General features: G+C 40.8%; 1 protein-coding gene across 2 annotated transcripts; it reads right to left on the reverse strand.

Annotated features, from left to right (window-relative positions):
* Nucleotides 1-1299: 1299 nt before the first annotated feature.
* On the reverse strand, nt 1300-9543 carry LOC122180557 (alcohol dehydrogenase class-3). 2 transcript variants are annotated; one of them, XM_042872279.1, is made up of 9 exons: nt 9465-9543; nt 7771-7872; nt 7074-7215; nt 6396-6483; nt 5004-5223; nt 4194-4454; nt 3362-3497; nt 2514-2652; nt 1300-1614 (listed from the first exon to the last, which is right to left on the reverse strand). In XM_042872279.1, exons 1-9 carry the CDS (start codon nt 9474-9476, stop codon nt 1590-1592), a joined length of 1125 nt encoding a protein of 374 aa, XP_042728213.1. In that variant the 5' UTR covers nt 9477-9543; the 3' UTR covers nt 1300-1589. The 2 variants fall into 2 exon arrangements, with proteins under 2 accessions (XP_042728213.1, XP_042728214.1); XM_042872280.1 differs by lacking the exon at nt 9465-9543 and adding an exon at nt 9431-9451.
* Between the last annotated feature and the right edge of the window lie 7377 nt (nt 9544-16920).

Consider the following 16920-nt stretch of genomic DNA (forward strand, 5'->3'; position numbering starts at 1 on the left):
GGCATGCTTTTCTGGTAGAAATTAAATTGTTTTTTCCTAGTTGCTTAAAATTCAATTCTTATGACATTTAACAGGAGTTAATTTATTTGTTGTTTAGTCAGTCTTTAATAAAGTTAGAAATGCAGCTACCTCAACTGTTTTCAGAATGCTTTCAGGATCTCTTTCCAATAACAAATGGAAAAGATGTAATTGTCCCAGTTGTACAGCAGTGTATGAGGGCAAGGCAATTACTAGAAGAAAAATGCCTCTTATCCCTAAGACGATTAATATTTACAGTCTGGTTTCTGAACAGTTGTTCTGACCAGCATCCCTTGGAGAGAAGAAGAAAAAAAAAAAAAGGAACTTTTCTCTTAACAAGTATCCTTGGCTTTTAATGTACATAACCTTTTAAACCCAGTAGATTTTCTGCCTCTGCTTTGCAGTTTGTTTCGCTTGTTTTTCCAGATCTGCTGTACTGCTTCCGGGTTTCAATTCTACTAAGTTGTATCTGGTGAGATTACATCAGCTATAGTTTAAGAAACCCTACAATTTCAAATTAAAGCTCTTAAAACACAGCAGCTCCAACAAAATAAAGAGAAAGAACCCTGATGCCTTCATTGGACCCAGCCCGTTACTGCTCTCCTGTGATTCCCTACTTCGATAGCATGATCCCACTTCGGACTGCTTAGAAATAACAAACACAAGCTGCATCTACCACTGTTGTTGGTTTTTGGTGGGTTTTTTTGTTGGTTTTTTTTTTTGTGTTTTTTTTTTTTTTTGTAGTACTGGCTGCAAATCTGCAAATGCTTCTTCAGTTGCCAGTAAGTTTAAGGAAATAACAGAATTTTCTCTGTGCTACTGAAGTCTTGGAGGTAACACCATTAGGGCAAGTCAACAAAGTAGTTTTATGCTATCAACTTTACAAAAATCCTGCCTTCAGCCGCTGTGATGAGCCAGATTGAAAATAAGGCAGAATATAGACTTGACTTTCCAAGGAAACGTGAGTACACAGACATTTTTTAGGTCATTCATCCAACCAGTCTGCTCTCCTACTTGGCTTCACAGTAGAGCTTGGTAGTAGGTCCTTTGTAGTCCTTGAGCAGCCTCAAAAGCTTGCCAGTTGCTACAGTTTTTATTCATCTCTGTGCACTTGCAGCACATTGATGCTGCTTCTCACCCTGTTATTCTTAGCAAACCAATGAATTCCCCCATCATTTTTTATTTAGTTTGAAAAATGCTCATCCATATACTGTAAAACCACGTAAGGAAAACAGTAAGATACAGCCATCAATGTCTTAATGATAAACAGTTGCAACACTGTTTAGAAATTTGCTTTTATTAGGTAAATTGAGTTAGGCACGATTACATTTGAGGAACGGATACAGAAGTTCCAAAACCAGTATTTGTTATTTATATAACACTACCCTGTGGTTACTGATTATTTTTATTTTCCCAGAAGAACAGGTCATTTAATATTTAGAAGACTCCTCCTAAAATCTTCCTAAAATCCCACTGAGTTTTCAGTTGCAGGGTCCTACTCCTTGTCAGCCATCCCATTATAAAAGGACAGTTACCACATGGCTGGCCAACTGGAAGGTTCATGGCTGCTTCTAAAGCTTTAGAACTGTTCGAATGCTTAAAATGGAAAAGAAAAAAAATAAGAGTTACAAATATGTCAGTTTTCAAGTATGCTATGACATACTCTCATTTAACTTCTATTTTTTGTAAGAATGAAACTATACCTCTAACAAATATTTATTAAAAAAACCTGCCTAAAAGTGTTGATAATGCTCATTATCCTTGATCTTTAGTCTGTTCCCAAACAAGATATACTCGGCAGGAAAGCTTTTCAAATGATGTGTGTCAGTTTTCAGTAACTTGCCAAATTACCTATGAGGAAAACTAATGTTTACAGGCAATCCCTCTTTTGGCAACTTGGAGTATTTTAAGTAACTTACACTGCTTTTTTTTTCCCCCACCATCTGCAGTCAATTGCAGAACTTTGCAGTGTGAACAGTCAAATTGCTGTTTATCTTACTAAAGGAAGAAGCCATTGTAAAAGCTGTCTGACCCTATTAAGAAATACAAACTCACATTAGCATTCAACCCCAGTTCAAACCACAGAGAAAATACCTGAAGAAGTAGCCTATTAAAAGCTGACTCTTAAGTGACTCTTTCTGCTGGTAATCTATCTTAAGTAATTGATGAAAATAACTAAATAGTAGATTTCAGCATAACTGCTAAATTAGACTCATAGTTTAATAATTGTAAAAATGTATTTGGAAAAACTGTCTTTTGATCTCTGTTTTTCTAAGAAGGAATGTTTTGGCAGTAGATTTGGAAATACGAAGCTAAGAATAGCTTATCCTCTTTACCTGTGTATTTTCCTTATATGTTGCTTGCTTTTTTCTCTGCCTCTGATTTGGCATGTGTTTAGAAGCCCAGATAAAACATATCTGTCTCAGAATGAACGTGCACAGTATATGCCCGACCCTTAAAGAAACATCTACACCTTTCAGTGTTATGAACATTACCTTTTTCCTCCATGCAGCAGATCAAAAGCCTCATTAATTTTGTCAAAAGGCAGGGTGTGAGTCACAAACTCATCTACTTTGATCTTTTTGGACATGTAGTCAGTCACCAGCTTTGGTACATTGTCAACGCTCTTCCAGCCTGAAAGACAGCAAACACACATTTGTTTTTGCCCTTTCCACCCACCTCTGAACAAAGAGGGAGGAAAACATAATAATCTTTGGGTGTTAACCAATAACCAATCTGTGGGTGTTTATCTGATAAATCTGAAAAGGAACAGAGACTGCTGCTGTCTGTCCCTCCTGCTCTAGTCAGGTAGTGAATACGGAATGAAAGGAGAGTACAAACCTTTCATTACTATTTCAAAACTCAACTGCCCTCACCTAGAAAATCTTGTACTAGGCTTCTCCATCAGCCTCTGAACAGACCTTTATAACCCAACTAAGTTTTGTATTACTTGGAAAAAGAGGTCCATAAAGAAATTCATCAAGTTTACTGGTAACTAAAATTTTGAACAGGTTTCTGTTGGTGGCGGTTATAAAAGAGCTATAAAATAAAAAGTTCCCACTTTAGCCCAAAGATCTGCCTACTGACTAAGTGACACAAACACGTTTACGTGAATTCCCATCTCCACAAAGGTCATTTTACTACATCCCAACCTCTAGCTGATAAGAAAGCAGTTACACTACATCATTTCCCTTAGAACGTTATGGTTGTATGGCTATATTCTCTCTTTGAAATATGTGATATGCCATACCAATGTGTGTGCAGCCTGTTTGTAGGAGTATCAGATAAAGCATCCTCACATTTTGTAAATTAGTTTTATCCCCAAAGCAAAAGAGTTATTCACCTCCAAACGCAGTCCCTTTCCATGTGCGACCGGTTACCAGCTGGAACGGCCGCGTTGAGATCTCCTGACCAGCAGCAGCTACTCCAACTATCACGCTGACCCCCCAGCCTTTGTGGCAGGCTTCCAAGGCAGCCCTCTTCACACATGGACAGGACAAAACAGAGCATGTATAGCTAACGTTTACACTGCCTAGACTGGCACAGGTTTCAATTCCTCTCCCTCAGTTAATGAACTGCCACATTAATAATTTAAGGAACAGTAAAAATACAATGAAAGTTACATTAAGTCTCCCTGTTCAGATTCCTTATTCTGCTAACGATTCACTTTGCTCTTTTTTTTTTTCTTGTCTGGCTTCCAGAGAAGTCATTGTGAACTCCATCTGGGAGCTGGGATAAATAAGCAGAGACCAGGTAGACCATGCAGCTTAGCAATCTTGCTGTCATTCCTGAAAACCTAGCTTTACACTCACTGTTTCTAAAGGTTAAATTAACTATCTGAGAAAGAAGAGAGACACTTAGCAGTCCTTGAGATTTTACTATTTGTGGTATAGTATATTTCATATTGTATTTGTTAATTAAAATGATTTCAAAGAGAAAATGTTTGCATAGTGTAAGAACACTATCTTAACATAAGAAGTAGCATTTTCATTAGGGTTGGATATAAATTGTCCTTTTTAGTCATGGTAGTCACCATTACTATTTAAAAATAAACTAATGAATTACCGTGGCATGTTTTCTGTAACAAGAAAGCAGCTCATTTTCCTGTTCAGCTGAACAACTAAGTGGCACGTAGCTAACCACCCCCCAAGTACTGCATTTGTGCAAACACTCACCATGACTCCAACGTTACCAACACACTCAAATGAGTAGTCTACACCACCATCAGTCATTTCAACCAGCACCTCCTGTATGGGCTTCTCAAAGTCTTGAGGGCTAATGCACTCAGCAGCTCCAAACTCCTTGGCTTTGGCAAAGGTATTCTTGTTTATGTCAATGCCAATGATTCGGGATGCTCCTGCTGCTTTACAGCCCATAATAGCAGCCAGCCCAACTCCTCCTAAACCAAAGACTGCACATGTGGACCCAGGTTCCACCTAGGTGAAAAATAAAGAGCCATGAGCAACAGAGAAAATTCATCATTCTATGAGTGGTTGAAAGATCTATTATGAAGAAAAAGGGGGCATAAATACAGTAGCTACAAGATCTTAAAACTTAGATAAGGCAAACTCCACAGAAAGCTCACAAGAACTCTTCAAGTGCCAGGCTTTCTTCTTTGCCCAGACTCCACTTCCAAAACTTGCCCAAGCCTCATGCGCACTCACCTACCAGCTCTCTTTCTCACCCTGACCTTTGAAACCATCACACAGATTTGCACTGAGATTAAGGTGACTTCATAATTTCTGGAAAGGCTGATATAAAAAAACCAATGCAGAATCTTTTACGTGCATTTCCTCTAATTTTCTTCTAATCTGATCTGGCCTTTATTGAGATGTTAGAAATTCTTAGTTAAACCTCATCAATTAAAGACCATTAAAACCCAGAAAACTTGTACATCATGGTTCCAGTGTAGTCCCTAAAGTGTTAGTGTACTTTGGCTCAGATACAGTTGCAGAGAAAGGCCAGAAGCAACCAGAAGCCTTTACCTTAGCAGTGTTAAGAGCAGCCCCATAGCCTGTAGAGACGCCACAACCCAGAAGGCACACTTTATCAAGAGGTGCTGCAGGATCTATCTTAGCTACTGAGATATCGGCCACCACCGTGTACTCTGAGAAGGTGCTAGTCCCCATGAAATGGTAAATCTGCTTTCCTTTGCAGGTGAATCTGCTGGTACCATCAGGCATGAGTCCTTTCCCTTGAGTAATTCTTAAGGCAAAGACAGGAAAGTAGTCAGTCTTTAGCAGTAATCAATCTCACTAGAAGGTATCCTTTCAGTCTACTTAAAGGTACAGTCACATAATTGCACCACAGATTTTTGAAACACTGCAATATACCATAAATTGACAGAAATCAGACACTAGATTCCTAACACTTTGTGCTGTTAATTCCTCCAAAGAAGCACAGAAAGAACTGCGGAGTTTTTCAGCATGCTACCAATCCTAGCTGCTTGTGCCGTAAGATGGGAGTACCATACTCCCATCTTCACCTCCTTCAGTCCACTTCCCTGGTGTAGCACCTGTAGTTATGTCTCTCTAGCCTTTGGTTTTGCAAGACTGTTTTATTCGGAATGGAATCTACGCTGTAATCTCACTTATTTTTAAACAGGAATTTAAATAGAGTGCCCAAATAGCAGTCATGTTATTCCTGTGGCCTGCTGCTACCAGAGTGGCAGCATGCTTGGGTGAAACAAAGAATTTCCAGCTGAAATTGCAGCAGAGTAACTTTAAAGCATGAAAGGTACAGAGAGCAGCTCTCAATTTACAAAATGAGATACCATATTTCTGTGGGCTGAAGATAGTGACCAAAGACAGATATTCTCCCTGATCACCAGAACTCACTGTAGTACCAATTGCTTCCACCCACTGCATCCAAGCTAGACCACCTATCAAATATTAATGGTACGTCTGTCCCAAAGACAGAGAGTCCTTCCCTTCTTTGATTTACCACCTCTACTGCTTACCAGCTGGAAATGCAGCAGGAAAGCAGGCGTTCAGGAAAAACAACTTCTCTGTAATTCTGTACCCCTCAAAACCTCTGGTGTTTGCACCAAGAGCTAAATTCTCTGAAGTATTTCCCGTAAGTATGGATTAAATATGGAATTAGAGCATTTATGTTTTCAAAGCTGTGGAAAGAAGCTAACAGCTCTCACCTTCACAAATGTGAAAACAAAAAGATTTATTCAAGACATATTAAGGAAGAACATAAAGGAATTTATAACTGACTCCCTAAAGCATATACTTACCATGTCATAAAATGATTCACCAACAGTTCTACTTCTCAAAGAATCCCTCAATTATTTTTGAAAACTAAACAGGTATATGTTCAACAGCAACTAGACTCAAGACAGCAACTGGGGTCAAGACAGAAAGCATACAGACCTGATCTTTTGGCACAGATTAGTTTTAGGATTCTTGCAGAACTTGCACTCACCACACTGGGGGATGTACAGAGGGATAACAGTATCCCCTAGTGAAAAAAAAAATAAAAATGGCTATTACTGAGTCAATGAAGGCTTTGGGAGAAAAGTGAAGTTACTCCATTTTTACAGCTTTTAAATAAGCAGCTGCTCATTTAAAACTTCTGTGTGTTAGAGACTGCTTAGAGTATAGAGTAGCACTGTTTACGGAGTGCTAGCTAGAACACTTTCTCATACCTGAACAGACAGCTAATCAGAAGTTTATCTTTCCAGAACAAATAGGAACATGACTGTAAAACAAAACAACCTCAAGCTAACAGAAACATGATTCAACATTTTTAAGCTCTTTAATTAAAACAACAGGTGATAACTATCACTTGAAAAAAAAAAATCTTCTCATTATGTTGATCCAACCTCAAGTAAGAAATCCAGAGTCTTCCAATCATTAAACCAAGAACACATTGAATAATTGGCATTATTCCTCACAGACAAAAGGAATGCATGCACATACACCCTAAAATAAAACATTATATTAATTCCTGCAATATATCATGTGAGTAGCCAGATTTGACAGTTGATCTACTAAAGTGACACTTCACTACGTGGTAGTAAACATGGAAGATGACAGGTATTTTCTTACCTGGCTTTACTTTTGTTACTCCTTCCCCAACACTTTCTACAATTCCTGCTCCTTCATGACCCAAAATCACAGGGAAACATCCCTCGGGATCAGCACCACTCAGAGTATAGGCATCAGTGTGACAGAGAGCAGTGGCAACTATCTGTAAAGAAATATATAGGCTCAGGCATCTTGAAAAATACTAACACAGGTTTCAATATTTCCCTTTGGTAGTAATTCACACAAACTGCCAACAGAAGCTTTCTGATCCAAGCAATGTGTGTGATACAACAAGCTAACTTTCACTCCTGGCAAGGCAGGTGGTACATCATACTCTGAAAAAAGGAAATTTATGATGATACATCTTCTCATTTCCATCAACCACATCCTGATGTTAAAACAGACAAAACACATCATCTAGTTTCCTCAAGCTAGGAATTAGTAGTCCAAGTCTTCTCAATGCAAGTTGGGCTCCCAGATTTGAAATTACTGACCCCCAAGTCTAGCTATAATTTTTAGACCAGACTGAATTAAGACCAATAGAAATTAAAAATGTTTTCCATAAACAGAAGATCTACACCCCATAGTTTTCTTCGTTACTTCATTCTCAACTCAGCCAGCTTTGCACTTTTCATTCAACATTTCCTCTGTTGGTAAACAAACAGCTTTAATACCCAACGTCCCAAAATATAATGCATACTGTTACCAATTTAATTACCTTGATGCGGACTTCATGAGCTTTTGGCGGAGCGACCTCCACCTCCTCAATAGAGAGAGGTTTACCTGTCTCCCAGGCAACAGCAGCCTTGCATTTAATAACCTAAAAGACAACAAAACGAGGACAGAACATTGATTGTTTCATTGAAGTTTAATTTTTGTTCAGCCAAGCAAAGAAGCAATAGAAAGGCAAGTAGCTTTTGGAAAGAATGCCAGATCTGAAATATGTGATTTCAGCACAAAGACTTAATTGCCCTACATTTCACAAAGTTAATGAGTAAACTAACACGTGGAATTTGAATGTTAGCCTCTTACTGAGCAAAAATATAATAAGGAGAAAACAGGCAGGGTATCAAATAGTCCATTTTTTTGCCTTCTGTTAGATCCATCTTTCTGACAATGCAACGTACAGTAATTTCCTGCAGGATACCTGTGAGAGAGCTGTAGAATCAAACTCAGGGCTTTATCTACAAGCATACAACCTGACCAGGAATGCCATCACTGACTTGCTTGCCTTGGAAGAGGCCCCTCTACAATCTAGTCCAGAGCAGTAACCATATATTCTGGAATAACTTGGTTATGCCATAACTGATCTTGGACCCATTTTCTTTCATGCCAACAAGGACTCAGCCATTGCAATGATGGCTGAAAAGATGAAGTACTGTATAGTGTGCACTACCAGTTGATATAAAAAAATGACATTCTGGTGCATTCTATCCATGGTGCTCCTGTGGGCTTCTCCCAAGATCATCCATACAGACACCCAGCCTTACTGATGTCTTGCTGCCTGGAAGAAACAGCAGCTCCAAGACATTCTGAGTTTGCTGCACCTGATTCATCAACTATATACAACAAAATGACAGGCACTTTATGGCTTTTTGCAGCACTTTTTGTCCTATGCTGCCAGGTAGGTGAAACAGCACAGCTGCAGGCACTTCCTTTGGCTCAAAGCATGCAGAAGTGACTGCTGCCAACCCAAAGGGGCCGAAGTTTGACAGCTCTACAAAACGGGCACCATTCCCACAACCCACGGCACCGTGACTGGACACAGCTGCCCCCCGCTCTGCTTTTTATACCCTGGGTAAATACTACAAAAGCACACCACGACCAGATGCGAGTTGCTGACTCCTAACTGCCGAACGTGCCAGATTTCAGCAGGAACTCTGAATTCGACAAACGAAGCGCAAAAGGCATCGATACTCTGCAACAGCACTGCCCGATTTCCCGTAGAAACGGGGAAGCACTCCGTGAAAATCCCTCGGCAGCCTTCCCGCTCCTCGCGGGAAGCGGCTCTTTCTGGGGGCAGCCCCAAATACCGCACTTCGGTGAGCTCCGGCAGGCAGACAGGCGGGCGGCTGGGGGGGAGGGGGCAGAAAAGTCACCCCGGAGGCTCAGCTCGGATGTCCCTCAAGCTCACAGCGCGCATCCAGAATGGCGCTTCGAAACTCGCGGCGCGTGATGCCGGCTGCGGTAACGCTGCCACTCGGCACAGCCGCGCCAGCCGCAGCGCCCCGGCCCGCCCGGCAGCCCCGCGCACGGCCCTCCGCCACTTCCGGCCTCCCGGAGCGAAGGACCCCAGAGGTGCCGAGCATACCCCCGCACCGCCTCTCGAAAGCGCGTTCTTAGGGGACAAAAAGGGGAAAAAGCGATAAGACCGCTACGCTCATAAGGGTTCGGATCCGCACGCCCTCTCACCCCGCCGGCCATGGCGAACCGCTCCCGAACGGAGAAGAAACGCAGCGCCGCCCACTTCGCGCGCGATGCGCACGCGCGATGTGAGTGGCCGCTAGGGGGCAGGCATCGCCGTGAGGGGGGCGGTGTTTGAGCGGGAGTTGGGGTGGCGCTGCTAAGGGGCTGAGGGCGGTAAGGCGGGCTGTGCCGTGGCCTGCGGTGTGCGGGTGCTCGCTGCTAAGGTCTGGTAAAGCTTCGGCCCCTTTGTGTTAGTAGCCGAGGCTGAAACCCAAACATGGTTTGTCCCTCGTTAAATTCAGCTTTGCCGGCCCCTTCTGTGAGCTCGTTGGTCCTGGTCACCTCTGGTTTGTCAGTGCTCCCAGAAAACCAGACGGTTCTGTGTTTAGGTAGCTCCATTGGTGCTTAGCTTTTACCAGCAGCCCTGTAACCGTGTGCTGGAAGCTGCAGTGGCTCATTCTGGTAGACAAAAATGTAAGTACATAAATCATAAATACTTTGTAAATCGTTATGCTCATTGTCCATTTTCAGAGATAGATTAGTTTTGTTTTGTTTTATTCTTTCTTGGCTTAGAAATACAAGAAAATCCAAGGAATTAAGTCTTTTGCAAGCTTGGCAGATGCATTTTTTCTCAGCACCTGCTAAGGGATTTGTCAGGGTGCTCCTCTCTGAGCAGTCTGACAGCAGAAGGCAGAAAGTAGCTTATGCCAGTTTCAGAATGGAAAGGTGACGGCACTGTGACTGCTGGCTGCTTCCTTACATGCTGGAGAATGGAGCGGCCAGGTGTAGGTAGGCAGAGGGGACTGACACACAAAACTGAAATGCATTCACACGAGCATTATCTGGTTCATTTCTCCAAAAAGATTGTACCAGAAGTATTTTTTTTTCTGCTACTGACACTGCTTGCTATACAAGACCAACATGGTTCGTTTTGATACAGATATTTCGTTAGAGCAATTCCATTGATTCTGTAATAACTTGTTTCCTTATTCCACAAGTTCCTGTGTGCAAGTGGAGCACTGAAGCTTGATACATTTCAGTGTTGGTTGCTCTACTGCATCAGTATTCTTGTGGGACTTTGCTCTCAAAATTGGCCTTCTGAATTCTGACTAAACTCTCTTAAATTCTCCCTATGAAGCATTGGAGAATACTTGTGTAGAATTCAAAAAAATTATAAACTCTTGTTGCTCTTCAAATCAACGTTTTGTTTTATAAAATGTATCTGTAGCCAGTTGGAAAACAGGACTGTTTAAAGGTTGGTTGTTTTTTTCTTTAATTTAAAGTGTTCAAAGCTGGCTGATAATACTTAAGATATGCTTTGTGAATTATAATGTTCTGGCTTAGTTAAAATTAAAATTTTCAAGAAATGGTTGAAAAGGAAAACATTGTAGAAGGTTGAAATTATACTGTTCAGTATAATGCTGGAGTATATCAAAGTAAAATAACTCATCAAATTAAAGGCCCATGCTAGCATAATATTTATAAAATAAATATGTGTAATGTGTGTAAAATGTTGATGACATTTTTACAATAGAGATGAGAGAAGTTGGGATAGTGAATGACTTTTCATGTTTTAGTTAGGGAAATAAGTTATTTGGGGAAGTCCACAATTATTATCCTCAGGAAGTTGCTTTCACTAACAGGCCTGATTAAAGGCCTGATCTTCCATGTGTTGATTCTAGTGTGTGAATATTAAACTAATTACAAAAGAGAAATTTTAAAGACAAAAACAAGGGAAGGGTGATGGTAATACCTTATTTGTTCTTGATAGCATCTTCTGATACATATAATGTCTTGCAAGTCCTTTGAAGGTAATTAGTTGGTCACCTGTGAAACCGGTGAGGAATTAAGCAGGATTTGAGGAGCTTTTCAATTAGCTGCTGAAATCCAAAGTCCTGGAAAGCTTGTAGCCCTTATCAAAGGTGCAGGAGGATCTCCAGGTTGTTGGAAAGTTAATAGTAATACGTTTGCTGCCTGGGCAGCTGAAGCACTTCTTGCTAGTGAACCTCAGCAACGACAGTTGCAGGGTGTTCAGTGAAGGTGGCAATTGCACACTCATCTGCTCACACACATCGCTGTGCACCTGGCAAGCCTAAGCCACCGATGTGCGCTGCAGGCAAAAGGCGGACCTGTGCAGGAATCCGAATTTTCCAGCACGGTCGGGAAAGTCCATCGAGAGCGTACATTGAAACCCGCCAGGTGGCACTGCGAGGGCAGCAGAGCTCGGCGCACCTGGCAGCGCCTCGCACGGTTTTTGCAGGAGTTCCAATTAGCTGGTGAAGTGCAAATTGTCACTGACTGAACGCAGAATTATTTTCTTGCAGTCAAATTTTGTCTTTACAAAGTTGCTTGTTTTGTTTTGTTTTGTTTTTCCCCGTGAGTGGAAAATAAAGGTTTCTGTCAAATTAGCAAAACTAGGAATAATGCATGATGATGCAGGTGGAGGAACTGTTCAGTTTCTAGCATGTCTTGTGTCTTGTTTTGTTTTTTTTTGTTTGTTTGTTTTTAGTCTCTATACACTTGTTTAAGATCATTGTAGACTTACTAGGCTAACTGATGGCTTTTTTGAGACTTCCTCCTTGTATAAAATTAAAACTGCATGTGCAAAAAAGCAGTATTACAGACATTTTGCTTATTGAAAGGAGCTTGCAGGGTTTTCTTATGTAGAGAAGTGCTGGAACTCAAAACACTTAGTGAGTTCTTTTGGTGTCCCCTCATTACCTATAACCATATTGTTTTGCACCTTAAAAAGTAATCAAGAGAAGTAAAGGTATTTTTGAAAGCAGGGAAACTGGATTCTGTTTGCAAATATCACTATGAACTGGCAGCAAGGTGAAATTCATTAAACTCTGATAACTCATTTATGTATTTATGATGTGCTATGTAATTGTTGGCTGTGCTGAAAGATTTATAGAAGTTCAAAGGGCTGCCTGCTAGGATAAGAGTTTCTCAAAAGAGGCCAAAGGCATTAATCTTGCAGCTCGAAGTAAGTGTTGGTTTGCTAGAATGACCTGCTCGCAATGGCAGCCCTGTTCTTTGGGGAAGATTTTGCTTACTAACTACATTCCTGTATGTATGTGTAGCTGTCGCATGATGATGAAAAATTTATGTACTGTCTTATACAGCGTGCTTTAAATTAAATGACTGGCACAGTAAGCTTTTTAGGATCTTCCTTGAAACTGTCCTCGCACTGGAGAGAAACTTGGAAGTTTTTTTCCCTTGGATGGGCTCTCTTGTTCTTTGCTAAATTGTCCTTGATGCAGGTGAAGTCACACTTAAAGTGAGATATCGCAGAAACATTTGTGAAGACTAAATATTTTCAGATATTTTCCAGCAAAGAGGCCTCTGTGATCTGCTGAATGATTCTCTGCACCCCATGTTTCCTGCGCTTCCTTTCATCTTATGTATTTTGTGTAAAATAAGATGAATATTTTATTGCTCCATCATGTCCCTTTATAGTGGTTATATAGTTTGGCAATGAAACTTTTGCAGCGAGGTAGAAGTTTGCTCAAAGTTGCCGCAGTCAGCTGGGGTCTAGATTTATGAAGCTGCCACTTAGGGTAGGTCCTTGAAACCTGAAGCTGTGTTGACTGTATGTCAGTTTTCCTCTTTAGGTAGAAATACTGTACCAAATAAGGTGTTCTTGGAGCATTTGAAGAAGTTTTTGTTTGCTTGCTTTTTTAATGCATCCAAGCTGGTGTGCTCATAAGACTAGATAACAAAATATCCAGCTTCTAAAATATGTTTCATTTGCAATATAATGTAGATTTAATTTCTTGGTACCTTGCCCCTCTCTTGCAATCATAAAGTCAAAAGCACTGGTCTATGACAACAAGGCAACCAGATCAACTTTCTTTGCCATATGATCAGACACCAGCTTTTGTACATTCTCCACACTCTTCCAACCCACAACAAAACCCATAAAACCAAGTTTCATTAACAGTGAGCAAACTGAATTTAGTCAATAAATCATGTTTCTGAGATTGCAGGAGGAGAATCAGTTTTGGAATGAAATATGTTTGGATTTTAAAATAATTTGAAGTGAATGCCAGTTATGCTGCATCCCTATACACATTGCTGACAAAATATTTAGATGAATATCAAAAGTTTTGGAGTTCATGAACTGCAAGAGCAAACTTATTCAATTAATGAACGTATGTGTTTAGAGTTAATAAATCTAACGTAAATAATACAGTGATGTGTATTTGGACAAATTCTAGGATACTGGCAGTCAGTGAAGGAGATGTGTCTGTAATTGGTGTGATTACCGGAAATGACAAAGCTGTTCCTCGGTGCTTGACTGACTGGTGAAAGAGCGTAGCTATTCCAAGTCACTAAGAGAGACTCTGCCTCTGCCTGTACTGCATTTACAGCGCAAAAACTGACCTCCATTGAAGGTGACTTTTATATTCTGCTCCATTATCAGCTACATCGGACAAACGGGGCTCAGTTGCCCCACGGCAGCCATTCCAGCAGTAATAATTTGATCCGAGAAAATAAAAATCAGATAGAGTAGTTGTTGTCTTACTACAGCCCTTTCTGCAGTGTATCCTAGGTTATATGGTGGATCTATTGTGAGGTAGCAGGGAGCTTGAGTCCATGAGAAAGTTAATAGGCATGGCTGCTGCCGCATCCAAGGATTCTGAAAAAGAAGTGACAGGAAAATATTCGAGGCAAGCAGTAGTTGAGGATGGCAGTAGGAGGGGTCTTGAAGGAAGCACCAGCATTAATCTCTGGCCTTCTGACAGTGATGTGTCCAATACATCTGAAAGTGCCGCAACATTATCACAGGGAAAGTCCAGCACCAACCATGGTGGGATGTGGAGAGCATAACAGTGGTGGCATGGATCAGAGAAAAATCAAATCACTGAGAAACACAGGAGGGATTGTGTGCTTTATCTATTTATCTATTTATTTATTTATATATATATTTTTTTTTGCTGTTACCTTTTGGGTTTTTTTTGTTTGTTTGTTTTGCTTTGTTTTTGTTTGTTTGTTTGTTTGTTTCGTTTTTTTTCCAAGACAGGCCACAGTGACTTCCTATGAAATTTCCACTGTGGACTCTGGGAGCAGTCCAGGCTGCTCAGGTGCATGGGTCTACCTTTGAAGTGATGGTCTGCTGCGAGGTGGATGCTCTCTAACATTCATCTCTAATAGTGTGTAAACATCAGTTGAGTACAATGTTTAAAACACCAATCCTTTGTAATTCATTAGAGAGCAAATCCCTTTGTTTCCTGTTGATTTTTGCAATTTAATATCTCAAGTCTTCGGCCACATAAATGTTTAGGTATGGCAGAGAAGAAAGTAGTTTTCTGGGCTAAGGTACATTTTACATAAATCTACTGCTGTTTTATTGGTACTTGTTTTAGAATGCTGTCTTTGCATTTGTATTCTGGAGCAGATGTTGTTTTCATTATTTCAAAGAAACTGTAGAATATAGGCTGAATAATTTATTAAAATAGAATTGCAGCTGAAACAGATAATGGAAATAACTCCAAAGGCCAATGTGCCCTTCTTGTTCATATACTGGAAAAAAATGCCACCTATTAAAATATTAAGTGTATATGACTGTTCTGTGTAATTTGGCAACCAGCTGGAATCACTAACCTTATTGTATCCTGAAACCTCCTGCTAAGAAGAGAGTGACAAAAGGAACAGGAAGATGGACAAAGAGGTTGATAAACTAAGACAAAGGAATATTAGCATTAGATGTGACCTGACAGACTATGCATAGAACAGATGTAATGAAAATATTGCTGAGGTTCTGTTAAACATTCATGACAGTTGATTCTGTTCACTTAGTGAAGGAGAATGGCTAAGTGGAAAAGAGCTATTATAGAATGGGAGTCTTATAACAATTGCTAATTTTGAGTCCTTTCAAATCCTTGCATTTCTTTTTGTGCAGAGAATGAATTCTATTGCTAGGAAAACAAATATGATGCTGCTAGCTAGCATAAAATTTTACTGCTGCAGTGTCAGGAGGATATTCACTGCTTAAGGGCTCCAACTACAGTACTTTAAGCATTTATGCATTACAGGATATAAATGCTGTATTTAATTTCTCTTTGCTATTCCATTCTGTAAACTTCTCTGAGGCTGGTATCAAAAAGTTGGAATTATATAAGCAGAAAAACCAACAGATGTCTTTTCAGGGGGCCAGAGTGTCTATAGAAGATATTTGCTGGTAAAGCAACGCTACCAGGCACACACGTTCTGGGAGGTTCATGCAGTGCATGGAAGATAACTTTCTGATGAAAGTGATGGAGGACTCAAGGAGGAGAGACGTGCTGCTGGACCTTGTTCTTACAAACAAGGAAGGACTGGTTGGGAGTGGGAAGGCTTGGGAAGCCTTGGATGCAGCAACAATGTGAAAGTGGAGTTCAAGATGTTATGTGGAAGAAACAAAGAAATAAATAGGATTGTAGCCTTGTACATCAGGAGAGCAAACTTTGACCTCTTCAAGAACCTGCTTGGAGGTATCCTATGAGTTAGGGCATTGGAATGTAAAGGGCCCTAAGAGTTGGTTGACATTCAAGCACCACTTCTTCCAATCTGAAGATTGATGTGTCCCCAGGAGTAAGAAGCAAGGCAAACTTGGCAGGAGACCTGCACGGATGAGCTCATGGAAAGACTCAAGTGGAAGAAGAATGTCTTTGGAACGTCAAAGAGGGGTCTGGTCATGTGGGAGGAATATGGAAACATTGCCAGTGCATGTAGGGGTGCGATAAGAAAGGCTATGGCCTGCTTGAAATTAAATCTGTTGACGGAGGTCAAGGAAGGACAACAAGAAAAACTTCTTTAAGTGTGTCAATAGCAAAAGCAAAGTTAGGGAAAACGTAGGCCCACTGCTGAATGAGGTGGATGAAAAGAAAGGTACTGGGATTGCTCAGCATGGATTCAGCAAGAGGAAATAATGATTGATCAATCTGGTAGCCTTATATGATGACATGATCAGCTGGGTAAATGAGAGGAAAGCAGTGGATGCTGTATACCTTGACTTCAGCAAGGCTTTGGACACTGTCTCCCAAAGCACCCTTGTAGGTAACCTTAGGAAGTATGAGATAGATGAGTGGACAGTTGAGAACTAGCTGACTGGCAGAGCTCGGAGAGCTGTGATCAGCACCACAGCGTCTAGTTGGAGGCCTTGAAAGGCTATTGGAATTTCCCAGGGCACGGTACTAGGCTCAGTTACATTCAACGCCTTCATCAGTGAACTAGATGGATAGATACAATGGACCCTCAGCAGGTTTGCTGAAGATATGAAGCTGGGAGGAGTGGTTGCCACACCAGAAGGCTACGCTGCCATTCAGTGAGACCTGGACAGGCTGGAGAATTGGTTGGAGATGAATACGATGAGGTTCAGAAAGGGCTAGTGTTTAGAGTCCTACATGTGGAGTGGGAAAACTGCATGCATCAGTAGAAGTTAGGGACTGACATGCTAGAAAGGAGTTTTGTCTGTCCC

This window comes from Lagopus leucura, unplaced genomic scaffold (assembly GCF_019238085.1).
Source record: "Lagopus leucura isolate 7727_CA_CO unplaced genomic scaffold, USGS_WTPT01 Super-Scaffold_100004, whole genome shotgun sequence".
NCBI lineage: Eukaryota > Metazoa > Chordata > Aves > Galliformes > Phasianidae > Lagopus > Lagopus leucura.